The following is a 26,734-nucleotide window of genomic DNA, read 5'->3' on the forward strand; positions in this document are numbered from 1 at the left end:
GAGGGTCCGCGCTTTCTACAGTGTTGCCGTATTGGGAGGTTTGGGTGGCTCAGTTGGTTAAGCGTCCAACTCTTGATTTCAGCTCAGGTCATGACCTCACGGTTCATGAGTTCAAGCCCTGTGTCGCTGTTAGTGCGGAGTCTGTTTGGGATTCCCCCTCCCCTCCCCCCCCCCCACTGACTTGCACTTGTAAAATAACTTTAAAATTTTAAAAAGAAAATGTTATTATATATATATTTTTGAATGTTTATTTTGAGAGAGAGCTAGCAGGGGGAGAGGGGCAGAGAGAGAGGGAAAGAGAATCCTAAGTGGGCTCCCGGCTGTCCGTGCAGAGCTGACACAGGGCTTATCCCGGGAGCCGTAAGATCATGACCTGAGCCGAAATCAGCAGCCTTAACTGATCGAGCCACCCAGGAACCCACATGCGTATTTTTGATTGAGAAGTAAGAGCCTGTGCTTTTAAGGTGCGTTTGGAGGAGGACGTTGGTGGTGAAGGAGCATCAAAGCGATAGAAACCTAGGAGGGTTGGATACAACACAGATTCCACCTCTCATAACTCCATGGGACCATGTGTTTTGAATCTTCATAACATCGTGCTTTGTCAGATAATTTTATTGGCTTGTTTTATTAAGAGTGAAGAAGGGCCACGTTTTCATATTGTATTAGTCTGCTCAGGCTGCCATAACAAAATAGCATAGATTGGGTGGCTTAAACAACAGAAATTGTATTTCTCACAAGCTGGAAGCTGGAAGTTCATTATCAAGGTGCCAGCAAGGTTGGGTTTTTCTGAGGCCCCTCTCTGTGGCCTGCAGATGGCCACCTTTTAGCCATGTCCTTAGTTGGTCTCTCTGTGCAAGCCCTGGTGTCTGTGTCTCCTCGAAAACCACCAGTCATGTTGGATTAGGGCCCATCCTATCCTCCTCGAGCTGTAGTTGCCTCTTTAAAGGCCCCATCTCCCAATACAGCCACACTGGGGGTAGGGCCTCACTGTGAATTTGAGGCGAGTGAGGACAATGATAGCAGCTCAGCAGCTCGCCGTGGTGACTCCGCTTGGCCGCTTCCTTAGCCGTCCTGTCCCTGCCCTCCTCCCCTCCCCCCCTCCCCCCCTCCTCCCCTCCCCCCCCCTCCCTCCCTCCCTCCTCCCCTCGTCCTTCCCTGGGACACACGGGGTTTACACTGATGTCCGCTTACGTGTGGTTTTTTCTTTTTTGTGTGAAGTGAGCAAGAGTGTGTCTACTGCGGAGCAGCAGCTGTGGAAAAAAAGCTTTTCTTGTTTTGAAAAAGGAATCCACAACTTTGAGTCAATCGATGATGCTACAAACGCTGCCCTTTTGTTGTGTAACACGGGGAGACTCATGCGAATTTGTGCGCAGGCGCACTGCGGTGCCGGTGATGAATTTAAGCGGGAGTTTTCACCGGAAGAAGGCTTGTATTATAATAAGGTAACACACCTGCTTCCATGTCGGACGTCATCCACTTCCGCCGAATCGGCCCTCAGCTTTGCCGTGGCTCCAGGAAAACACCATACATCTGATGAGAGCTGTGGCGATGGTGTGTGACGAGACAGTTACAAGGCTTAGAAACCGACCCTAGGATGTGGAGAATTGAGTATAGAAGCTGGCGTGTTGAAAAGACGATCAGTGGGTTGTGTTGGCATAACCAGAGAAGACATCAGGGGGCAGGCGGGGTAAAGGCTGACATGAAGGGAAACTGGGAAAGTGCCAGGAGAAGATGAAGGAAGAGCCTTTGGGATGGGACGGGACGGGACTTGCCTCGCACGATACAATAAGTAGGAAACAGAGTAAACGATGGACATGTGTAAACATGTAAAAAGAATGGTTTTTAAATGTATAACAGAAAGCAAAATTGAAAAGCACACCACAGTCTCGTGAAAATATTTGTAACCTATGACAGGTCAGAGGTTAATAAACCCTTCATATATAGGGAAGAGTTAAAAACCGTCGAAAATAGGGGCGCCTGACCGGCTAAGTCGGTAAAGCACGCTACTCTCGATGTTGGGGCTGTGAGTTCGAGCCCCACATTGGGCATGGTACTTACTTCAAAAATAAGATAATCATTGAGAATAAATGGCCCCAATAGAAAAAAAGGCAAATAATCTTGAACAAAAAATTGGTGCACGTTAAAAAAAAATGGTTAAGATGTAAGAAATTTCAAATTTTACATTTTTATGAAATTTAAAAATTGAGTTTCTTTTGTCTATCAAATTACCTGCAGCATAGGAGAGGGGGAAGGAACAGGCGCGCTCCCTTAACAAGTACTTCAGAGCTCTCGGAGCATGCTAGTGAAGCATGGTCACAGCATGCGAGGTTGTAAAGGGAAAGTGACTGTGTTTCAGGGGGTTTTTCCCACTTTACAGATACACAGAGAGTAGATAGTTACAAGACATGTAGAAATTATTGCCGGGCGGTGGAATTAAATGTGATTTTATTTGCTTAAATGTAATGGGCATGCCTTTCAGGCAGGGGGCGTGGGGGGTTGCTTTTTTATAGTCAGGTAGCAGCGATTTTTTTATCCTTAGACTCTTCTAGTTATTTTTTTTCTCGTTTACTAGTTATACAAACAAATTTTCGTTTAAGAAGGAGAAAAACGAGGGGCACCTGGGTGGCTTAGCCGGTTGAGCGTCCGACTTCAGCTCAGGTCATAATCTCTTGGTTCGGGAGTTCGAGCCCCGTCGGGCCCTGTGCTGACAGCTCAGAGCCTGGAGCCTGCTTCCGGTTTTGTGTCTCCCCCTCTCTGCCCCTCCCCTGCTCATGCTCTGTCTCTCTCTCTCTTTCTGTCTCGAAAATACACAAATGTTTAAAAAAAAAAAACTATAAAAAAAAAAAGAAAAACCAAAGGAAGAAAATGCATCCTCATGCATGAGCAGAAGTCAGAAAGCACCAAGGCTTAGGGACTTGCCATGGAAACGTGGACTGGCGTGCGGTCAGCCACTTTAAGTAGCTTTTCTTCAGTGAAACCGTTTCATAGATCGTTTGTTCCTTTCATAATATTGCCCTTCTGTAAATTGTCCCCAGATCAAATCAACATCTGGGTGACTTAAAAGGATGTTTTATTTGATTTAATTTTTAAAATTTTTTTTTTTTAACGCTTATTTATTTTTGAGACCGAGAGAGAGCATGAATGGGGGAGGGTCAGAGAGAGGGAGACACAGAATCTGAAACAGGCTCCAGGCCCCGAGCTGTCAGCACCGAGCCTGACGCGGGGCTCGAACTCACGGACCGCGAGATCGTGACCTGAGCCGAAGTCGGACGCTTAACCGACTGAGCCCCCCAGGCGCCCCAAGGATGTTTTATTTTTAGTATGCTGTTGGCATAGATTTAAACTGAGTGAGAACTGTGTCTTTCCCTCCCCGCACAGGCTGTTGATTACTATTTGAAAGCTCTAAGGTCCCTGGGAACGCGAGACATACACCCAGCCGTTTGGGATTCAGTGAATTGGGAATTGTCCACTACTTACTTTACTATGGCAACTCTGCAGCAAGACTACGCGCCATTATCTAGAAAAGCTCAAGAGCAGGTAATAATATTTGCTGGGCTAGAAAAGGAGTCTGCAACTTTCAGCCTTTAACAGATACTGAACATATTTTCCTTAACAAGCAGTATTTAAATACTTTTAAGATTATAGGCTTGTCATCGTTTTCTCCTCCCCCTTAAAAAAAACCCAGATTGAAAAAGAAGTCAGTGAGGCTATGATGAAGTCCCTGAAACACTGTGATGTGGACTCGGTGTCTGCTCGACAGCCTCTTTGTCAGTATCGAGCTGCGACCATCCATCACAGGCTGGCGTCCATGTACCACAGTTGTCTGAGAAATCAGGTACTGCCTTTCCGACCTCAGTTCGATGCCAAGTCCATTTAGAAGCGTTCTGGGTGTTGGTCTTCCATTTCAGTGTGTGTTTGTAATGCCGCGTGTTCTGTTAGCTGCTTTCGAATAATTTGGAGTGTAGGTAATTTTTCCCTCTCGCCTGCGCTGCATTTTTTCCTCTTACAAGTTGAGTGGGTATTAGTTGACCCAGTTAGGTCCCCTCTGTGTGCTCCCCCTCCCTGCTGAGTCTCCCTCCACACCCACCCAGAGTAACTGCCGTCCTGGACTTTTTCGTTATGTACCCTGTTGGACCACTTAAAACAGTGTGTTTACGTTTTACCTGGTTGTGAACTTTATAGATCAGATCATACCGTACACAGTCTTCTGTGGTTTATTTGCCTTTCCCTGGACGTCGTGTTAGTGACATTCCTCCCGGTCAGTGCATTTTCTAGTTCAGTAGCGCTCATTTAATGACAGTACCACAGTTTGTTTATCCTCTCTGTGATTCCTGAACTTTTGGGGCCTTTCAGTTTGAGGCTATTAGGAATAATCTGTGATTGTTAATTATTTATTATTTTTCATTAATTATTGAAAGCTGTGAACAGCCTGGTACATGAATCCCGGTACTCAGATGCATGTGTGTCTTAAGAATCCGTTGCAGCCCAGGTTGATGGTGCATTCCTCCAGAGAGGTTGTGTGGCTTCTACCAGGAATCTTGTGTTGGAAGATTCTCAGGGATGTTTTTTGTTTGGTTGTTCCCCCCCCCCCCCCCCCCCCCCCCCGCCTTTTTTAAATTTGTTTGTTTTGGTTTTTTTGCTCAGGACCAAGATAATTTGTCTTGCAGTCCCTTGGGCATAGGCTGCGTTCTGGGTACCCTCAGCCTGAGAATATTGTCCTTTTGAGGTCCAGCTTAACCACAGAGGATTTCTCTTCATGTTCCACTGCCCCTGGACTCTCTAGCCCTTGCCCCGGGAGGTCCTAATCAAAATTCAGGCGTGTCCAGGTGGCCTGATATCCCCAAGGCAGAAGCAAGCCTTAGCGTTCCAAGACCGTGCGATGGGGAAAGAATTTTCTTTTCAGCACATGGTGCTAGCACAGCTGGATGTCCACATGCCAGAAGAATGCACTTGGACTCCTACCTCACATCATATACAAAAATAAACCAAAAGGGAATTAAACACCTAAACGTAAGAGCTAACACTGTTGAAGACTTCTAGAGAAACAACACTAACGTTTAGTGATCCAGAGACTTAGTTAAGTAGTTATTGTGAAATAACTGAAATACTGTGAAATAACTCAAGGCTTAGAATTTGTTTTTGATTCTAGGTTGGTGATGAACATCTTAGGAAGCAGCACCGGGTGCTCGCAGATCTTCATTATAGCAAAGCTGTTAAGCTTTTTCAGCTTCTGAAAGATGCTCCTTGTGAACTCCTTAGAGTGCAGTTAGAAAGAGTGGCGTTTGCGGAGTTTCAGATGACCAGTAAGTCTTACGTTTTCATTTCTCATGTTTGTGGGCATCGACTTAGTGTGGGATCCTCTTAGAGTGAGGCAGACCCGGAGATCTCTCTTGATTATAAATAACGTTTTCTTTTTAATTTGCCATAGTTGATGACTTCGGGTAGGGGCCAGAAGTCTCTACACTTTTTGAAGTTTAGAAAATAGATTTGATTACGTTCAGTGACCTATTTATTTCATAGAAATAGTGAAACGTAGCCCCCGCTCCCTTATTTGAAAAAATGGGGCAAGTCAGTTGAGACCATCAGAGATTAAATCATCACGAACGACTTAGGAAGGGAGAAGCGGTGGTAACGGAGCGGTGAACCCCTTGAAACACGGTGGGTACGGGCAGCGGTGGATTGTGGCAGCAGAACCGTAGGCCCGCGCAGGGCACAGATCCGTGGGAAGGGAAGGGCTGGACGAAAGCGAGCGTGCCCGCTCTGTCCGGGCTCAGCCACAGCAGGGAGCAAGCTGCTGCCGCACACAGAGGGTGTTTGCCCGCGTTCTCTCACTCGCGCCCACCTGCTCCCTTGTGCAGAGGGGTCCCTGGAGACCTAGCTCTCGTGCGGTAGAGACCCACGTTCATTTGAAGTATGGCTGCTCATTTGGTTTTCTTTCAGTTGTTTTCTTGTATAAAATTAAAACAAACGTGCTACTTACCCACGTGGAGGACTCTTCCAGGGGAGTGTCCCCCGAAGGATGCACAAGGAAGTCGCGGCACTGCGGGCGGGGCGCGGGTGGCCGGGAGAAAGTCTCTCACCCGGCTCTGATTTAGACTTGGCGCATCTGTGAAAGCATGGCCTGTTCAAAGCCGGTTTTAAAAATCCTGTTTACTGAGAGTACGTCTGTTAACATTTTGCCATCCTACGGCAGGATTAACCGCCACACTCTCTGGGAGCGGGTTTTGGGTGACCTTTCTTGATTTACATCTTTGAATTTTCTGCCATGTTTGAATTCCTTCGAGAGAGCAGGCATCATTTTCATAAAAACAGTAGATAGTGGGAACAAATTTGCTGAGATAGGATAAGTATGGTTAATTTCCCTTTAAAAATTGAGTACCAAAAAAAAAAAAATATATATATATATATAGAGTGAGAGAGAGAGCGAGAGCGAGAGCGAGAGAATAGAATAGAAACATTTGCTTCCAGCTGGTTTCTTTGCCTTAACACTCAGGTCTTTCAGGGAGGTTGGGTTGTCACCCTCACAGAACCAAATGGTGCAGCAGGGAGACGTTGTGATTTTTGCTTTGTCTAGGGATAATTACTGAAAGCTGGATTGAGAAAACCTGTTGAGATTCTCATGAGCTACCTTTACGGGATTCGAAAATCAATGTTCAGTAATACATTGACATTGGAATGGTTTCTAGATTTATATTGAAAGGGATGATCATTTTGTGCTTCATACTGTAGGTCAGAATAGCAACGTTGGAAAATTGAAAACACTATCTGGGGCTCTTGATATAATGGTGAGAACTAAACACGCATTCCAGCTCATCAGAAAGGAGCTTGTAGAGGAATTTGACCAGGTAAATGGAGAAATATTTATCTTTGGTTTTTGTGTGCCTTAAGCTAAATGGTGAATGTATATAGTGGGCGTATGGTGGGGGTGAGGTATGTATATTGTGTGTGTATATGCATATGTAAATGTATGCATATATATATGTGCTTTGCGTAAAAACACATTAACAGTGATGTATTATATTTTCTTGGTGGAATTATTAAACTCTTTAAGTTGGAACTATACTTTGTGTTAAATACTTTTTTCTTTAACCACGTAGACCTTAGTAAGGCTCTGATAGTGTAACGTCTCTGTTTTCTTTTATGGTTTTTTTTTGTGTGTGTGTGTGTGTGTCTTTTTTATCATTGTTCTGGTTTTGTTTTGTTTTTTTTAAAGGAAGTGACTGGTTGTTGGGTTTTTTTTAAGTTTTTTTTGAGAGAGAGAGCAAGTGCCAGAGGGGCAGGGAGAGAGTGAATTCAGAGCATCCCGATGCGAGGCTCGAACTCACAAACCGTGAGATCGTGTGAGTCCAAGTCAAGAGTCCGACACTGAACCGACTGAGCCGCCCAGGCGCCCCTGTTGTGTTTGTTTTTAAGAAAGAGGCACGTAGCTCTTGTATAACTTCCGGTAAACTGCCAGGGAGCAGTTGAACGATGAATGGGCTTCAGCAAGCTCCTTGGAAAGCCTCTCTGGTTTGCCTGGCTTTCCAGCATTCATGCCACCTTCTGCTGGGGCGAAAAGCTTCCCCGAGTCCCCATCGCACGCCAGCCTGTCCAGCCCCGCTCTGTCACACCCCGTCGAGCATCCGTTTTCCTCCTGCTCTGTCAGTGTGCACTCGGGGGAAGTAGGTTTCCATTCAGGATTAATTCCTACATAAGTGCCTGTTAGGTGTGAGACATTTTTCTCGGCTTTTAGTCTGTCGGATGATCTCCAGGATGAGGGGCTCGTCAGGGCCCCTGCCACCGACGGGCTGTGCCTGGGGGAAAATGACCTCGGGTCTGCTTTTGGTTTGTTTTGTTTTTTGGCTAAAACGTTTATGGGGTGGACAGCACCGCAGCCCCATCCCTGGGTGCGGAGCCGTAATCGTCCGCTAGCTGAGGCGAAGTGACCTTTTGTCGTTGGTAGCCGAAGAGTGACGAGAGCGCTCCAGCCGCTGATCCTTCGCCTGGTCTCAGTCGAGAAGAAGTGATCAAGCTCCTCAGTATATTTGAATCTCGGTTGTCATTCCTTCTCCTTCAGTCCATCAAACTGCTGTCTTCAACTAAGAAGAAAACGAGGTAAATGGAATTGTTCTCTGGAAATTTCTTCTCTAGCACCTTACTTTGTAGAAAGGTAATTTCTACTGACCCCGGGAAAGGATAGGTTGTATTTGTTCTTGTTTTGTATGTGGGCGACCAGGGATTTAAGTGGTGCTGTGACCTGTTAAACCAGATGAGACTCCTCGCAGTGTGGCCTATGATACAGCGAAACTGTAGAAACAGATCTTGCTTCTAAGAGTAAATACCCTATTGGTTTTAATATTTGCCCTGAGAGAGATGAATGACCCTGGAATGAAGACCTCGACTGTTTCTAATAACCCTTCTGAGCATTGTCTTTAAGTGGGAAGTCAGGACTACAGTTTTGATACCTGGCACCAAATGCACCGATAGAAAGGAAGCAGATGACAGAATGTCAGAATCCTTGTAATGCCCAAGAACTTGGTGAAAAGAGTGAACGTCTTGGCAAAAAATGTTCTTCTACACCTGTATCAGCTTATACAATTCTGTTGTTTTACCAGACTTCTTATATTGGCATTATTAATTTAACTTGGAATTCTAGCAGTGAGTACTGGATCAGGAAGGTAACATAAATAATGTCTTTTTTTATTAATTTTTTTTTAATGTTCATTTATTTTTGAGTGAGAGAGAGTACGAGCAGGGGAGGAGCAGAGAGGGAGACACAGAACCCAAAGCAGGCTCCAGGCTCTGAGCTGTCAGCATGGAGCCCCGACGCGGGGCTGAAATCCACAGACTGGACCATGAGATCATGACCTGAGCCGATGTCGGACACTTAACCGACTGAGCCACTCAGGCGCCCCAATAATGTCTTTCCTTTTAAAATATACATACAATCTGGCCATATTACAAAATTTGGAAAATAAGGGGAAAAAATCATTCATCTTAACACATACGTTGTCAGTTATCCCATGCATGTTTTACCAATTTATAATCTTCAGATACAGGTAATTTTTGTCTCTATATTTTTTTATTATTTTTTTAATGTTTATTTGTCTTTGAGAGAGAGGCAGCAGGTGAACAGGGGAGGGGCAGAGAGAAAGAGAGACAGAGAATCTGAAGCAGACTCCAGGCTCTGAGCTGTCAGCACAGAGCCCATCTATATTTGTTTTAATTTATACATAGTAAAATTTACTTTTTTGTGGCATACAGTTCTTCAGGCTTTAACAAACACTTAGAGAACTGTGTCTCCTGCCAAAATCACCATCCGGAACCGCTCTGTCACTTCAAGAATTCTCTTTTGCTGCCTCTTTGTGGTCAGCCCCAGGATTTCAGGGAGAAAGCGTGCTGTCTTTTACCATTAAGTGTAGCATCAGCTGTGGGTTTTTTATAAATGCCCTTAATCAGGTTGCAAATGTTCTGGGGTGCCTGGATGGTTCAATGAATTAAGCGTCTGACCCTTGGTTTCAGCTCAGGTCATGTGATCTCACAGTTTTGTGAGTTTGAGCCCCATGTCGGGCTCTGCTCTAGCTGGTGGCACGGAGCCTGCTTGGGATTCTGTCTCACTGCCCCCCACCCCGCCCTTTGCCCCTCCCCCACTCACACTGTCTCTGTCTCAAATAAACTTAAAAAAATTTTTTTTAAGTTGAGAATGTTCCTCTCTGTTCCTAACTTTTATCATTAGTGGATGTTGAATTTTTGTTAGATGCTTCTGGTCTAAGCATTGAAATGACCACATTGTTTTCCTTCTTCAGTGTGTTAATGTGGGGCTCATTGAGAGTTTTTTTTTGTTTTTTTTTTTTTAAGGTTAAAGCAGCTTTGCATCCCTGATATACACTACACTTTGTTGGGATTTATCATTCTTCTTAATATCCCTGGGGTTTCGTGTACTAATACTTGATTTTTGTGTGTGTTTGTGGGGACGATTCTCTCCTGTTAGTGGTTTTGTCTGCTTTTGGGAGTAGAGCCTGCTGGCCTCATGAAATCAGTGTGCCCGTGTGTCCTCATCTGATTTTTAGAAGTGTAGAACTATTTCTTCCCTAAAGCTTTGTTAGAATTTACCAGTGAAAGGATCTTAACCTAGAGTTGGCTTTATTGAAAATTTTTCACAAAGAGTTTAGCTTCTTTTCATAGATAAAATTTTCTGAGTGAATGAAAGTCTTTTTGTCTGTTGTCAGATGTATAGGTTCACAGTATTCACTTACTATCCTGCTAATGTCTAAAGGTGTTTGTAGTGGTAGCTTTTTTTCATTCCTGATATTGGCAACTTTGATCTTTTCCCCCCCCCCCCCCTTGGTCAGTTTGGTTAGGAATTCATTGGTTGTATTGATTTTTTTTTTTTTAATTTTTTTCTAATGTTTGTTTATTTTTGACAGAGCATGAGAGGGGGAGGGGCAGAGGGAGAGGGAGACACAGAAACAGAAGCAGGCTCCAGGCTCTGAGCTGTCAGCACACAGCCCAATGCCGGGCTCAAACTCACAGACTGTGAGATCATGACCTGAGCCGAAGTCGGACGCTCAACTGACTGAGCCACCCAGGCGCCCCTCCCCCAGCAGTTTGAACCTGTTGTTCCTGGGTGTCTTGTGATGGTTTCTTCCCTCTTCGGTGTTTTTATTTCTCCTGCTCCATTGTCTCCTGTTTCTCCATGGTCCCAGCTGTTCCTGTGCCAGACTGATCTTCTGCATAGCTGTTATGAGTTCCCTTGCCTTTGCACCCTTTTTCGGGGCAGCAAGGGTTCAGTGTGATTTCTATTAACCTATCTTCAGGTTCGCTGATTCTTGATTTTAGTCCCTTACAGTTGAACTTGTTGAAGGCATTCTGTTTACTGTGCTCATTTCTGCTATTCTTACTGGGTTCTTTGTGTGGGTTCCACCTCTCTGCTGAAGCTAGCCAGTCTGTTCTTACGTATTGTCCATGTTTTCCATTTGAGCCTTTTGACACAGTGATCCCTGTCCTTCTAAATCCCCTGTCGGAGAGCTCCAGCATCCGTGTCCTCTGAGTCTGGTTCTGCTGTCTTACACGTGTGGTTTCCTTACCTTTCTACATCTCTTGATTGTGGGAAACTGGACATCTCAGACTGAGGGGCATCATTTTCATCTCTCAGGAGTTTTTACACCTTTAGGAAGGGGGGTTGAGTTCAGTTTCCTAGTCTGGAGCTGAGCTGTGATTGAGATATTTTTTTGTCACTGCGGTTACTTTTTCACGAATCACAGGCTTCAAGTTCTCGAGCAGTGCCTGGGCTTAGTGTGGAGCGGGTCTCCTGACATCTATCTTACCATCTACTCCACCTTTCGCTTTAGCATTTTCATGAGGAAGGTGTGTGGCACTTCAGAGAGGCTCTGTCTGCACCCTCTTAGCTCTAGTCCGGAGTCCTTGTTCCGTTCCTACTTGTTCTTCGGTGCGTCTAGTCTGTTGTGGCGGGAAGGGCGTTGGCCAGGCCTTCTCCTTTAGTTTGGGTAAACCTCTCTTAGGCAAAAACTGGGTCTCTGAGTCTCCGCGTTGGGCCTCACAGTGCCCCTGCCCCAGGGGAAGAGTGTGCCCACCCCCCCCCCCATTCACTGCTCTGTCTGCATCGACTCTCACCAGTGCCCGAAGGCTGACATGCCTTGTTGCCCTCCTCTCCCTCCTACCCGCTCCGACTCCACCCTGCAGATTAAGGCTTGCTTTTTTTTTTTTTTTTTGCAACTTGATTTTATTTTATTTTTTTAAATTTTTTAACGTTTCTTTATTTTTGAGACAGAGCATGAATGGGGGAGGGTCAGAGAGAGAGGGAGACACAGAATCTGAAACAGGCTCCAGGCTCTGAGCGGTCAGCACAGAGCCCGACGCGGGGCTCGAACTCACGGACCGCGAGATCGTGACCTGAGCTGAGTCAGCCGCTTAACCGACTGAGCCACCCAGGCGCCCCTATTTTTATTTTTTTAATACAATTTATTATCAGATTGGTTTCCATACAACACCCAGTGCTCATCCCAACAAGTGACCTCCTCAATGCCCATCACCCATTTTCCCCTCTCCCCCATCCCCCATCAACCCTGTTTGTTCTCTGTATTTAAGAGTCTCTTATGGTTTGCCTCCCTCCCTCTCTGTAACTTTTTTTTTTCCCCTTCCCCTTCCCCATGGTCTTCTCTTAATTTTCTCAGGATCCATATATGAGTGAAAACATATGGTATCTGTCTTTCTCTGCCTGACTTATTTCACTTAGCATAATACCCTCCAGGTCCCTCCATGTTGCTACAAATGGCCAGGTTTCATTCTTTCTCATTGCCAAGTAGTATTCCGTTGTATATATAAACCACATCTTCTCTCTCCATTCGTCAGTTGATGGGCATTTGGGCTCTTTCCATAATTTGGCTATTGTTGGGAGTGCTGCTATAAAGATTGGCCATTCCCTGGAGAGGAGGATCTGGGTGGGGTTGCCTGCCCCTCTTGTAGCTGTAGCTGGTCCCGTTGCCCAACCCACACGAAGGGCCATTTTTAGGACTCTCACCAGGTTTTTTATGTGAGCATCTGGTGGGGTCCTTGAAGAAAAGCCTATAAGGCCAGGTGACCTCATCCTATACCTGCAGCTCCCAGGGGCCCCAGGGGCCCCACGCTCCCTCACTCGGCCTCTCCCGGCTCGTTCGCTGTTGTAGCTAAATCCTTAGCAGTTTCAGAGTCTGCCGCAGGCCAGGAAGTACTTCTCCCTCTCCCTGTCTGTCCTTAGTCTGCAGCCTCGGTGGCCCAGCAACCCCAACCCTTTGATAGATTCCAGCAGTCCCGAACTCCTGATGTGGTAGTTTGTCCTGCTCTGTGCTGTTGGGTTTGTCCTAAGGGTGGGAATGATGCTCTAGCTGTCTCCGTTCTGAGCAGAAACCCCTCCAGTAAATGCTTTCGAACAATCCTCTGCGGCCTTAAGGAGAGCGTTTGTGGGGCGGAGCACTCAGCGTCGGGCACCTTCTCCGCCCTGTCCCTGCTTCTCAGCAGGGGGTGGTGGTCCGGGCAGCGGTTGGCAGACACCCCACCTTCTGAAGAACCAGAGAGGGAGAAGGCGGAGGGGACCGTGCATGTGGGGACACACGCAGTTGAAAAAGTTAGCGCTTTTCCTGTTTAACGGCAGTGGAAATTTTGAAATGTTTTATTGGTTTCCACAAGGTGGCGACATAAATATGTGTGAGAACCACCAGCTCTTTGTGGGTTTTCGCAAATTGGTGGTCTGAGTAATTGGCCAACGGGTGACAGTTCCGTCCTATGGTACCTTTTGTAAACATACCTGTCCTCTCCTCTGTGTGTGGCCTAAGTAGTTTTATTTTAGTGGAGGGTCTTCTGACCCGTCTTCTCAGGTTATTAATATCCTGTCAAAAAAAAACGCTTAAAGTTTTTGGGTAGGATGCATGAAGTCCTCTTGTGCTAACTTGTGTTAATTTTTTCAAAATTTATCGAAGACTGTTAAATGTGGTATTCGTGTGCATACAGTTAATATGTTGATAGGGCTCCAAAACAGACTGGTTCCTGAGTCCGTGTGTCTCTTGTGTGTCACTGGCCGGCACAGGAGATACACGTGACTTTGTCGCTAGGAGGGAGACCTGTGCTGTGGCCCTGCTACCTCACCAGGAGTCCAGGAGCGTTTCTGTCTGGAGTAAAAGGAGATCAGAGCTAGACTTGAAAAGAAAGGAAATGCTAGTAGGTTTCTGTTTTGTTGATTTTTTTTCTACCCACCCCACCTGTGCTTTAAAAAAGAAAAAGAAAAACTGAGCTTAGCAGTTAAAAATCTTAATTTTTTTGGGTGTCTGGGTGGCTCAGTTGGTTAAGCGTCAACTCTTGGTTTCGGCTCAGGTCATGATCTCGTGGTTTCATGCCCCACGTTGGCCCCACATTGGCTATACGCGGGCAGCACAGAGCCTGCTCAAGATTCTCTCCCTTTCTCTCTGCCCCTCCCTCACTTGCACTGTATCTCTCTCTCAAAATAAATTTAAAAAACTTTTTAAATAAAAAATTTTAATTTTCTTTGAATCCTCTTATGACAATTTCCTCTTATGACAACCATGTGGTTCTGTTAGAAATGCTTTTTTGGTGGGGGGAGTGGGGCTGGGGCCTGGGTGGCTCAGTCGGTTAAGCGTCCGACTTTGGCTCAGGTCATGATCTCATAGTTCGTGGGTTTGAGCCCTGCACGGAGCTCTGTGCTGGCAGCTCAGATCCTGGAGCCTGCTTCGGATTCTCTGTCTCCTTCTCTCTCTACCCCTCCCCTGCTCATGTTCTCTCTCAGTCTCTCAAAAATTATGCGTTAAAAAAAAAAACAATAAAAATGCTTTTTTTTTTTTTTTATGTTTGAGAGAGAGCATTTATGTGAGTGGGGGTGGGGCAGAGAGGGAGACACAGAATCTGAAGCAGGCTCCAGGCTGTGAGCTGTCGGCACAGAGCCTGACACCGGCTCAAACTCACGAAACTCCAGATCACGACCTGAACTGAAGTTGGACGCTTAACTGAGCCACCCAGGTGCCCCTATAGAAATGCTTGTTTTGTGTATTGGGTTGTGCTTTTTCTTTTTGGATTAAGAACTTATTTACCCTTGTACTGTAGTTTTAATACTCATTACTTTAGCAGATTGGAGCCTCTTGACCTTTTGGTGGCTTTGGGGTTTCCTAGAATTGAAAACTATGAAAAATTAATCTTTGAGGGTTTGGGAAGCTCTTGACCATGGTGCAGAGGGCAGATCTTTTAGATTTATGGGCTGTGCCTGGCCAGGTATGTACATTTTATATTTTGTTAATATTAGGGGCACCTGGGTGGCCCAGTCGGTTAAGGGTTCGATTCTTGGTTTCAACTCAGATCATGATCTCACAGTTCATGGGTTCGAGCTCTGCATTGGGTTCTGCACTGATAGTGAAGAGCCTGCTCGGGATTCTCTCTCTCTGCCCCTCCCTTACTTGCATGCATGCATATACTGTCTCAAAATGAATAACTGAAAACTTTTTTAAGAATGGCATATATATATATATATATATATGTATATATGCAAATAATATATATGCATATGTATTTGTTAAAATTATTAAAAAGGAAAACAGAGATGTTAGCTGCCTTTGGAAGAAAGATAAGCTTTTGAAATGTTGGGGCCCTTCTTGTCAGAGTTCATGGTTCAGTGAGACTATTGATGAGAGTTGATTAAGGATGGGAATCATTTGTAGAAATTGGATGATGATTTAAGATTCAGAATTAGGATCAGAACAAATCTCAGAGGGTTTTAAATATATGATCCCAGCAGCCATCTATTATCTTTAGGCACTCAGCTAAAGTGTGGCATCATTGTCCATGAAGAATTAATTTTTGGAGCACTGGTTCTGATTAAGTACTGTTGCCTTGATTTGTCAGAAAGGAGTTAAAATTTTGTTTTTAATGTTTTATATTTGAGAGAGAGCATGAGCAGGGGAGGGGCATAGAGAGGGAGACACAGAATCGGAAGCAGGCCCCAGGCTCCGAGCCGTCAGCACAGAGCCCGACGAGGGGCTCGAACTCATGGACTGCGAGATCATGACCTGACCCGAAGTCGGACGCTTAACCAACTGAGCCACCCAGGCGCCCCCAGAAAGGAGTTTAAATTTCTTGTAAGATTATCAGAGGTTTTGCAAATGTCAACCCCAGCCCAGAACTAAAACCTAGCCATCTTAGGCCCAGACTGTACATAGTGAATGCATTTTAAACAGTCGCTTTACTGTGCCATGGGTGGTTTTGAGAGGAAGAGAGATTTTCCCGATTAAAGAAGTTGGAATAAGAGGGAGAAGAGAAATGAGGTTCTACAGAGGGTTCTCCAGGGAAGACCTCCCCACAGTCGCGTTAGATGTGTGCTCGTTAACAGGGCTGAGGGGTGTCAGGCTCAGCACGGAGGAGGGAGGAAATCCTGGGTAGCTTTCCAGGCCCCAGGCTGCCCCAGGCTGGATTTTCGTCGTAGCGTATCATCGGACATGCTGTTTTCTTCTTGTTTAATGCACTCCCCCCTCCGCGCGCCCCCCCCCCCCCCTACTGCTACCTCAGTAGACCGAAGATGCCATGAGCACGGGGACTCTGCTTGGTGGGTCTTGTTCACGGCCACGAGCAGTTCCCAGTACATAGTAGGCACTCAGATATTTGTGAAGAGAATGAACCTTGGTTTTAATTGACGTATTGAAGTAAATATCTAAAAACGGGCCTGGGAACAGTGACTGCGAGAAGGTAAGCACGGAATAGGCCTTAACGGACCACCCGCTTCCCTGTGGGCAGTGACGGTCGGGGACTGCTTATTTGGGTTTCTTTCTGGATCGTCGGTGGACCTCACTGTGCACTTCTGTTTTGTTTTTGTTTTAACGCGGCAGTAATACTGAAGAGGATGTAGTCCTCAAAACCAACAAGCAGATTTACTCCCAGCTTTTGAGAGCTACCGCTAACAGAAACTCCACTCTTCTGGAAAGGATCGACGTCCTCATCCAGTTGCTGGATCAGCTTGCTCGCGGCGGCAGTGGCGGCCAGTGACTCGGCCTGAAGCTCCGTCCGCAGAGACGCTGTCAGTGCCTTCTGCTCTTGGGGGCCGGTTTGTCCATTCGGTGCTTCGTGTCATTAAATAGGAGGGAAAGCCTCTCCTGTCCCTAAAGACAGGCACAGCAGTGGAAACACAGTTCTCTTTTCCCGTCGCGGACACATCGCGGTTGAGTTCTTTGCTTCATTTGAAGTGAAGGCAGAACCAGACTGAAAGCCCCCGGCGTTGGTTTTTCAGAGACATACGTGGTGCCTCCGTGTTCACACCCTTGCTGTGATGCAGCTGCACTTGTAAACAGGTTTCAAGTCTGTTGGGCTCCATGGGTTTAAGACAGAATTATTTTGGATGATGTTACCGTGGTCAGGGGAACTTGGATCCAGATGCCTTTAGTGGTTCAGGTGGGTTCAAGAAACATCCCGCGTCTACGGCGCTTTCCGGTCGCACGGAAGGCGGCCCGCCCTCCCCCCGTGTCGCGGGCTGCGCGGTGTTGAGTTCGGGGCGCGCTCTGAGAGCGCCCGCTTCTCTCTGACTGGCTGGGACAGCCGATCGAGGATAGGTACTGCTCCCTCTTTCTTTCATTGTAAACTGGAAACTGTGAATAAGGTAAGAAAACTATTTTGAATAAATAAATTATTTATTTAAAATGTCTGTTATTTTTCCTGAATTTCACATTCTGCACTTTGAGTTTTGATTTGAACTGGTTTAATCAATCTTCCAAAGTGAAGATTAAAACATTAAAAATCTCTGCCATTCACCGCATCGTCACAGAACGGGACGCTGCTTACACCTGTCACGCACGGCTCTCGTCTGGGCGCCCGCGCGAGCTCTGCTTTGTCCGTGCCCACCTCGCGCTGCCTACCTGCCCTGGCACCACAGCCTCCGTTTCAAAGAAACAGAAATCGGGCAGGCTGTCTCCCGTCGGGTTGACGGCAGGGACGTGTAGACGGGAGCCCGCTCTGCTGCCACGTCCGTCCGGCTGGCCCCGAGTGTGGGCTCGGCCCCGAGTGCAGGCTCACCCCCGACCTTCAGCGCCTCCCGCAGCCCCTGCGCCTTGGTCAGTAGCCCCTCCGCTCAGTGGCCGTGCCCTCTGGAGGAATCTGAACCGTACCGGAAAGTTGTCTGGAATAAAGCTGGCCCTTTACGAGGTGCTTTCTCGAAAGCGCGCCGAGCTTTTCAGGTGTTTTCCTTGGCGGTGAGTTGACACCTGTCCCAGCTTGACGGGACCGTCGCTGGCCCTGTCCTTTGTCTACTTCTTTGTTATCTGGTTTGCGTTTCCTTGGGACAGATGTGCATCCGTTCTCAAAAACCACTGAAGGCATTTAAAGTTTTAACTAAGTCGTGAAACAGATGTACAAAAGCAGACATCGTCCGTCGGGACAGCTGTCCCTCCGCTTCCCCTGCGGCGAGTGCTGTCCTCACTGGTCCAGCCCGCACACTTCCCCTGAGAAGATCCAGTTTTGAAGTAAGCTGGCATCAGGATGTCGCGTTCCCGGTCTTGTCTCCTGGCCTCTCCTTGGCTGAACAGCCTTTTAGTCGAGGAATATTCGTCTCTAAGCAAGAAGATGGCAATTCTAGCCGTCTTCACTTGTCGAAACAATAATATGAACGTTCCCTACAGGGGGAGAAAAAAAGTCTGGCTAAATGTTGTAATTTGCCGATTTTAAATGAGTGCTTCTTCAAGTGCTTGAGCCTTGGCTGGTAGGTGGGCAGAATCGTGCTATTTGTGGCCTGATTGTTGAGACGACTTGCCTTTCAGTTAATTTCAGTGCAGGGATGGAGAGAAGGTGCCAGGGCCCCGGGGCTGGAGTCAGAGGCAGGGGTCGCCGGCAGCCGCCGCGTTGACCCTGCTGGGAAGGACACAACGGTGAGCTTCAGTTTCTAGGACTAGAAATGTGCAAAGTAGTGTGGGCCTTGGCACTCCGTCGGAGTTGTGAAGATGGAGAGGAACGCGTGGGGAAGCCTTCCAGATGCTGTCCGTGAGGGAAACGTAAGTTACCACGCCAGCAAGTGTGGAGCGCAGTAGTGGAGCTTTTCCGCTGAATCCCTAAGTTTTCAGGGCAGTAACACCGCTCCTGTGTTCAGGGAGCCGGATCTCCTTCCGTGATTGGATCCTTTGGCCACGGCTACGTCCCCATCCAGCCATGAAATCGGTACGGGGGTGACGGGTGGCAGGAGGACAGGGATGTGTCAGGATTTTTTTTTTTTTTTTTTAACCTTTCCTAAAAATGTCCTAAAATCATTTGGTAATTTTTTTTTTTTTTTTTTTTTTGGGCCTGTAAAACGGACTTCTAAACCAAGTATTTGAAAAGTTAAGGTAATAGCTTCTTCCACTGGGTTTTAGCCCTGTTTGTTTCGGTTACTAAAGATCTGGTTTATTTTCTTTGTAAAAGACCCGACTTTCTCTCAGAAGAGAAATCCCTTTCTCCACTTGCCTGTTTTTCTCCTTACATGTTCAGGGTGGAGGCATGGACGTCACAAATGTCAAACCACCTCCCTGAGATGGGCTGCTTTGGAAATAAGCCATTTGAAGGAAGCCAAGGCTGGTGCTGTTTGTCCTTGGCGTTAACCACTTTCCAGTACGCATTTCCTTTGAGCAAGAAAACGGAGTTGTGTGCGTAGGAGTAATAGGCTGAATCTATATTTCTGAAAGGATGGTTTTGTGGCTCTATTCCTGGAAATACCTCCGTAATCTTCATTGGATAAGAATCAAGTACTTGATTTCTGTTGACATCAAATGCAAACACCTGCAAAGCAAGTAAGAAAGTGAGACCGGCATTTCTGAAAACCATTGATTTTTAGATTAATTTTAGGAATGAGCTAAGTAAATCTGTAGCTTTGCACCAAATTCTCTGGGCTTGAATTTCTTAATTTTCCACATGATGGGACCCGCCATGGTCATACAGGGCCGAGGCAATTGAGAACAGCTTTTAACAACTTGGCCCTCTGACAAACCCCGGGGGGTGGTAGAAGCCACACCAAGCTGGAAAGCCTCTACTCACGAGGGACTCTTTGAAGAAGTAAATTAACTGTTTTCTTCGGTCATAAAAGGCAGTGTCCAGAGGACTTGGAATGCCAGGAAATCCTTCCGAAATCAGTCTGGGGTAGCTTCTCCCTTGTTCATCCTCTGTGTAGGCCTGATCCTTGTCGCTGTCATATCTCCAGTACTGATTTCCTGAGAGCCAAACAAAACATGCTTATATGGCTTATTACCATTTAATTATGGACGACGACAAAGAGGCCCACTTTCAATCTAGGGCTCTGCCAACCGTGATGTTTCGCCAGGACCCCAGAAGAAGGCAGGACCTCAGCATCTGAGTGAAGCCTCCACTCAAGTGAATGATTCTCCAGGTCTTGAATTACTTCTAGATCGGTTCTGACAATCATTGCCGCTATTAAGATGTTGGTTGCCTTTTGCAGGGCACGCCAGCCCCCTGGGTGCTCATCAAAAGCAAAAACAAAATGACAAATCGTACGGTCTTTTTCACATAAGCATCATCTTTTTTTTTTTTTTCCCTTCTTCCTATGTAGTCTCATGATCTTCCTTTTACGTGTTAGGATCCCAGGGGTGGCCGTGAATCGTTTTCCCACCATAATAAATATAAGCCCTCTTTTTACAGAAAACAATCTCGATGCTTATGATCAGGTCTTTTAAAGATTTTATTTAAGTAATCTCTACACCCGGGGGGGGATTAAACTCAACCCCGAGATCAAGAGTCACATGCTCTACCAACTAAGCCAGCCAGGCACCCCAGCTTTTTGTCAGGGTTGTAGAATTCTGCGGTTCGACTACCAACTCGGTTGTACAGATGAGGAAACCCGAGAAGCCCTGAAGCACTTCATCCGGATTCACGGCCCAGGTGGGACCGGTGCGGCCCGAGACTCCCTTATTCCACCCCGGCGACTCGACCCGCTGTCCTGTGAAGGCACAGCTCGTAATGTTGCTCTGTTTCAGTTCACGATCCAGATGCCTATTTCGTGCTCTGAAACAGCACAGGACTCTTCTGGACTCTCGTTGTTAGTTGCTCATCCTGAACCCTGGCATATGGTCAGCATAAAATAGAATAAATCTACTGAGCTAGAGGTTTTTGTGTTCACAACCTACGTCACATCACAGTTCCGTTCCGTAGCAGCCGCCCACGCGAGCTCCCTCTCGCCCTCGGCCCCTGCTTCTACCCCCGTCCCCAAAAGGTTTGCCTTTGAGAGAAAACAGTGACGTTTGTCCAGCCAATGGCGCAGTTCACTCTAACTGGAATATTTGAATTTAAAGTATTCTCGGCCAGTTAAGAGGTTTTTTACAGCTCCGAGACTGAAATACACGTGTTATTACAGCAGTCCCCCACGATGACCTAATTCTGTAACGAAGAGTCTTTGTTGCCCGTGGAAGCTCTCGTCCAGGACTTCTTAGGACCCTGAGAGATGTGCTTCCAACTCTGAGAGCCCTGAACTAGACAAGTCCGCCCTGGGCAATTTGTTTCTGTAACTGCACTCCATTCTTCCTTTGTGCGATGTAAAGAAAATTAAGGCCAGATTCATGCACTGGTTTCTTGCGGCAAAATCCGCACGCAGCTTCCTTTGGGTTTGGCTCTTGCCTCTCTGACTCCTGAGCCATTTAAGGCCAGAGGGTCCTATTGCCAGGGCTCAGGCAGACCGAGGGCACACAGCTTACCTCTGGGGCAGTTCGGGGAAGGGAAAGAAAAAGCAGCCACAGAATCTTGTTTGTGCTTAGACTCCGGGCATTTGGTTTGCAAAGAGCCAGCCTCCGTGACACGGGCAGAGGCCCCCGGGCAAGGCGGTCCTGGCCTGTCTTCTCTGCGCATCCGCTGACCCCAGACCCCCGCCTCGGTCTCTGCCTCCCAGCAACACACTGATCCTCCCTGCTCAGAAACTGCCACCGACGCCTCACTGCCTGCTGGCTGAAGTCCAGCCCCCAGCCACGGTGCTCGAGGCTCTCGGGGCTCAGGCTGACCCTGTCTTTCCAACCTAATCTCGTCCCGTGTGAGTGCCCTGCCCCTGAACCCCGCGGGTTCAGCTGACATCTTTTCCCCTCCCTCTAAAGCCTTGCTTCCGCTTCCTGTGTCTTACCCCCCACCCCCGTCCACACTTCCCCCATCACACCCCCACTGTCCCGGCGGGGCTCCCGGGGTCCCACATGGCCTCCGGGTCTGGGTCAAAAGCCCTGACTTCTGGGTGGCTCCAGCCTCTGGTTCCAGGCGGCCGTGGTCACCTTATCTGCTCTCCTTCACCACAGGCTTCTAGCGGGGGGCTTCTAAGGCTCCTCCTCTCCGGAGGAAGAGTTAGCTAAAACTGCTGTCGGGGGGGCCCTTTCTTACAGGTCTCGGGCCACCACCTCTGCCTGGCACAGCCGGTTCACTCATTCATTTGTTCATGTGACGCATTCGGCGCCTTCATACCCTGTGCTCAGAGCTTACAGTCCGGTGGGACAAGCCAGTCAGGTGAGTCATTGCAAGAGCACTAGAAGATTCCCTGGCACGGGGCTCGAAGCCCTCGTTCCGAGTGCGCCTGTGTGATACAAGAAATCGAGCCACCCGGGAGAACCTCTACCTTTAAAGAAATAGCGTTCGTCTCTTCTCCACGTCCAGAGGTGGACAAAAGCGTCTATGTTTTGTGTTGGGATTCCACGCCAGCCACTGAGGATTTGGATGGGATCCCCGTAGCGTGTCCGGCTGTTTCGATTTTCGTAAAGCCAGTACCAGGCGTTGCGGAAGAAATACGTGCTAAACCTCATCATCACTGCTCCGTATTGGTTTCTCTCTTTGCGAATCCAGTCAAATGCGGTATCAAACGATCCTTCACATGAACCTTCGAAAAAAAAAAAAAGTCCCTTGTCACCTGTGGCAAAAACCAACTGTTGCTACTTTCACGTGTGATTCAAATAGAGATCATTACAAAGCTGGAGTTTTCGATTAAACTTTTTTTTTTTTTAGCGTTTATTTTTCAGAGAGAAAGAGCGCGAGAGGGGGAGGAGCAGAGAGAGCCGGAGACACAGAACGGGAAGCAGGCTCCAGGCTCCGAGCTGTCAGCACAGAGCCCGACGCGGGGCTCGAACCCACGAACCGCGAGATCGTGATCTGAGCTGACGCTGGACGCTTGACTGACTGAGCCAACCAAGCGCCCGTCTCTTCAACGGTCTTAAAGCCAGACGCCACACGAGGCTGGAAGTAGGCCTGCCCGGAGGCGGGGGGGAGGGGGGCCTGCAGCCCTGCTGGCTCCCGTGGGCCGTTCCGGCTCATCTTGGTTCTCTCAGAGGTTCTCTTAGAGGCGCTCCCGGGCCTCTAAGTGTCGCCATGCGGATGCTGGTCATGTGATCACCTTCACCACAGCTGATGCCTCCTGACGGCTGGCCTGACCTCATTAGAGGCAAGAAGCTTGGTTCTGGGCACACACCAGAGTAAGACTGGCTCTGAGGGAAACACGTGCCGTCCTGGCACCGCTTACTCTCCCCGGAGGCCCAGGGCCAAGAACATAGGGTCCGAGTGGAACAGAAGGGGGTGGTCTCTGTGTTCGGTGGAAAAGGGGAGGGCAGCCCGCTTTCCCTTCAGCCTCCAGGCTAAGCCATTAGTCACTTCAGTTAACTAACCATTCACACCTTAGACTGAAAGTTGATCCTCCCTGCTCTTTGCTTTGGGACGGCGGGAACCTTCTCCCTGGGGCACCTTCTCCCTGGGGCTTCCGGGATCTGTAGCTCCCGGGGGAGGGGGGAGGCCACCCCTTGGGCGGCCCAGTGCTGTTTGGAAAACCGCCAAGCCCTGCTCCTTCCTCCCAGAGATGTGATGTAGCACGTGAAGCAGAGGCCACAGGAGGGAACATCCTTGCCGGTGGCCACCTGCATCCCAGAGCTAGAAGGCAGCTACTGCTGGCTGCTCTTGGAGTCGTACTGTTCCGTGCTCTTGGGGGGCCCGGCCTCCCGATAGGGAGCGGGGTCCTGTTGAGTGTCCTCTGGGAGGTCCGAGGATGATCTCCCAGAACAGTCTTACCGTACAGCTTCTGAATGGCTTTTCTGTCCGACCAGTCCAGCTCAAACGCAGGCTCCTGGGGAGTATAATTCGGCCGCATTACGGATCCTGTCCTGTACGTGTGAGGCAGGCCGAGTACGTGGCCGATTTCATGGACGGCCACCTAGAAGGGGACACAAACCACGGGTGCAGTGCCGACCGTGGGCGTCCGAGCGCCTGCCAGCGGCGGGCCTCGCCAAGGGGAAGGGGGACGATGGTGAAAATCGGGGAACCTTCCCAGAAGGCTGTCCGCTCTTCCCTGAACTCCAGCCCACCCTGCACCGCCCTCTGCCCGGTCACTCTCCGTGGCCCGAGACCACTTACTTTGAGAAGGCTGATGCCCGCATCACTGCTGGGAGGTGTGAAGTGCTCATCATCGTCAAAGTGGATGTCGCCCAGGCGCCAGGCATGTGCAAACTCCTGCCCGCTGCCATCAAAAACCCGGGGACAGCCCAGGTGCCGGCCTGGCAAGGGGACAGGGAGCACAGACACGTTCCCCAAAACGGTCACGGCCTCGAGGAGCTTGTAGTCCAGGAGCGGAAGCCACAACTCGCCTGCGCCACAGCGTTTTGAAGTCTAAACACTAAACACGCAGACTCTGTGGGAGCCCAGAGAAGGGTGCGGGGCATGGGGGTGCTATCAAAAGGCAAGATCCGAGTTGGATCCTAACAGCTGACGGGTCAGGACAGGAAGAAGGTGCAGCCCAATGATCACGTCCCCTTGCACGAACGCTGGGGACTTCTCACAGCAGGGAGTCAAGGGAGTCAGCAGGGCAGCCCCTAGCACCCCTCGATCCCAGCAGGGGCGCCTGCAGAGAAGTTACTTTGTCCAAACCCACCTGGCTAGGAGGGGTCAGTGCCCTGGCTCGTACCCTGCTGAGCTCGCTCCCTGCAGCAATGCTCACTGGGCTGACCTGCTCCAAGACCAGCAGTGAGGGGCCTTCACTGATGTCCCCATGTGACTCCCCCCGCCCCCCGTCCTGTGCAGGGTGGCGTGCCCGCACCCTTCCCGGTGAGCTGTACTGAAGCGCCTACACAGGGTTTACGACATGACCACGCGGCCGCCAGGGGCCGTCTCGGGACACCCCGGGAGGCAGCGGTCGTGGCACCGCTGGACAGGTGACCAGGGCGGGGCTCCCTATGCTAACCGGGCCCTGCCTGCGGCCGTGGGGGCCGGTGCCCGGGAGCCCAGGGTTGGCTCGCCGTCTTCGCCCTTCTCACCTCGTCCGAACCCCAGTTTTATGTCCACCGCGGCCCCGGGGGCGGCGAGGTCCTCCCGGAAGTCCAGCGGCGTCACCTCGCTCCACATCCTGAAGGCCAGGCTGAGGATGTGCCGCTGCTCGTCCACGGACAGCTGGCCGCTGGCGCCCTCCCCCAGCAGCCGCCACGTCAGCGTCCTCTTGGCGAAGGCCCGGGTGTCCCCGCGGGGCGCGGCGTCCTCGGGCCGCGGGCTCCGTGGCGGTAGCGGCCGCGCGAAGCGCTTGGGCCGCACCCGGGGCGGCGGGGACGCCGGCGGCCGCGTGTCGGGGACGCCGCAGCGCGGCCTGTTCATGGCCGCCAGCGTGGCCGCGTCCAGCCGCCCGCTCGCAGGCAGCGCGTTGACCTTCTGGAACCTGCGCACGGCCTCGGCCAGGGCGGCGGCCCGGGGGCCCGCGGGCGGCGCGGCGGGGCCGGGGGTCCGGGAGCCGGGCCCGGGGGGCGCGTCGGCCCAGCCGTACTTGGACAGGAAGCGCTGCGGAGAGAGGCGGCGAGCGGTGGGGCGCGGGTGCGTGGGGTTTACGGAATGGGCGGGGGGGCGGGGGGGGGGGGCTGTGTGTCGCTACGCGTGTCTGCAGCCACGGGGCGTGGTCACCCGTGTCGCGCGGCACGGCCAGCCCGTGGTTATGGGTCGTTTGCGGGAGGCCCCCCGCCCCCGACCTGAGGCGGCGTGGGTGTGCCCGCGCATGCATGTGCCCAGCTCTGCACGTGTCCTAGTGTGCACGTGCCTGCGTGTGCGCAGGCTTGCACGTGCACGGGTCCGCCTGCGCACGCGCCCCCGTGTGCACCTGCCGGCGTGTGCACGTGCCTGCGTGTGCTAGGGTTCACCTGTGCGCGTGCCCCCGTGCGCACCTGCCTGCGTGTGCGAGGGTTCACCGTGCACGTGGGCACGTGCGTGCGGCTGGTGCCGGGGCTCCTCCTACCTGCGCGGCGAGGGCGTCCGCGATGGGCTGGGCCCGGCGCAGCGGGGGCGGCTCCAGGTCCGAGCGGTCCCGGCTGTGGAACAGCGGCTCCGGCCCGGCGGCCCGGGGGGCAGCGAGCCAGCAGAGCAGCAGGCTCCGACGGAGGATGGAGGCGGCCAGCATGGCCCGGTCTGCGCGCTGCCCTCCGGCTTCGCTCCCGTCTCCCTCCTGCGGCCCGGGCCCCCGGGGATGCTTTTATAAGCAACACTTCCGCTCTGGGGAGCCGTGCGTGTCCGAGGCCTTCGCAGCCAGGTCTGAAGTGTGCCCGCCGGGAGGCCCTGGCCCTGCCGCCCTTTGAAGACCCCAGGAGTGCCCTTCTCGTTGGGGTGAGAATGTTTGCCCCGTCCTCAGGTAATTACATCCTGCCCTGGCAGCCTCGTGTGGATTCCGTTTCTGTGGTGACGCGCTCCCGGGCCGGCTGGCTGCCCCGGTGAGCGGTGGAATGTTCGCGAAGTCCGGGGGTCCTGTCGGTAGAAGTGCAAAACCTGGCCGCCAACCACCTGCTGTCGCTCACTGCACCTGCGGCCTGACTACCTGATCATCAGTTTGGTCACAGCGTGGGTCCTTTCTTTTCTTGGAGGGCCCGGGTTGCAGATCTTGTTTCTCGGATCTTTTCTTGTTCCTTTTTATACAAAGGATGCTTCATCAGTATAGGAAAACGTAAAATTAAAAAGTGCTGAGAATCAAGGAGGAAATCCAGTGATTCAGAGGGTGAACATTTGGTGAACATTCTTGCAGGTACACGTATTGTGTACGTTCACGGGGAAGTACGTGTGTATAGTTTTACGTAAACCGTGTTCTCTATTAGCTAAAACTCGGTGATTCGAATGTCACGGGCAGCTTCGGTGTTCGTGAACGTAGGCGTTTGTCTTCCTAGTCAATGGCTGTGTGGTGTCCTAGTCTGTGGGTCAGGGATTTTTATACGAGGGTAAACTAGGATCCCTGGAGGTTCTAGAACGGGCCCCTCTCAGTTCACCCTCACAA

At 49.9% G+C, this 26,734-nt stretch overlaps 2 protein-coding genes across 9 annotated transcripts in view; one reads left to right on the forward strand and one right to left on the reverse strand.

Annotated features, from left to right (window-relative positions):
* Window positions 1–22,174, forward strand: part of EDRF1 (erythroid differentiation regulatory factor 1) — a 45,803-nt gene extending 23,629 nt beyond the window's left edge. For 5 of the 8 annotated variants that reach the window (XM_042960010.1, XM_042960015.1, XM_042960013.1 and 2 more), the window contains 7 exons: window positions 1,219–1,442; window positions 3,379–3,537; window positions 3,686–3,835; window positions 5,150–5,303; window positions 6,730–6,845; window positions 7,943–8,094; window positions 21,852–22,174. In XM_042960010.1, coding sequence (XP_042815944.1) covers window positions 1,219–1,442; window positions 3,379–3,537; window positions 3,686–3,835; window positions 5,150–5,303; window positions 6,730–6,845; window positions 7,943–8,094; window positions 21,852–22,047 — 1,151 coding nt within the window. In that variant the 3' untranslated portion in view covers window positions 22,048–22,174. Of the gene's footprint in view, window positions 1–1,218; window positions 1,443–3,378; window positions 3,538–3,685; window positions 3,836–5,149; window positions 5,304–6,729; window positions 6,846–7,942; window positions 8,095–16,355; window positions 17,168–21,851 lie in introns of those variants that run through there. The other 3 variants (XM_042960012.1, XM_042960016.1, XM_042960011.1) reach the window with 2 other exon arrangements.
* Window positions 18,799–25,873, reverse strand: MMP21 (matrix metallopeptidase 21). The gene is made up of 7 exons (XM_042960018.1): window positions 25,712–25,873; window positions 24,753–25,263; window positions 23,857–23,996; window positions 23,515–23,656; window positions 22,082–22,339; window positions 19,519–19,691; window positions 18,799–19,263 (listed from the first exon to the last, which is right to left on the reverse strand). The coding sequence occupies exons 1-7, from the start codon at window positions 25,871–25,873 to the stop codon at window positions 18,964–18,966; spliced, it is 1,686 nt and encodes a 561-aa protein (XP_042815952.1). The 3' UTR covers window positions 18,799–18,963.
* Window positions 25,874–26,734: the final 861 nt, after the last annotated feature.

Source organism: Panthera tigris, chromosome D2, assembly GCF_018350195.1.
Source record: "Panthera tigris isolate Pti1 chromosome D2, P.tigris_Pti1_mat1.1, whole genome shotgun sequence".
In the NCBI taxonomy this organism is placed as follows: domain Eukaryota; kingdom Metazoa; phylum Chordata; class Mammalia; order Carnivora; family Felidae; genus Panthera; species Panthera tigris.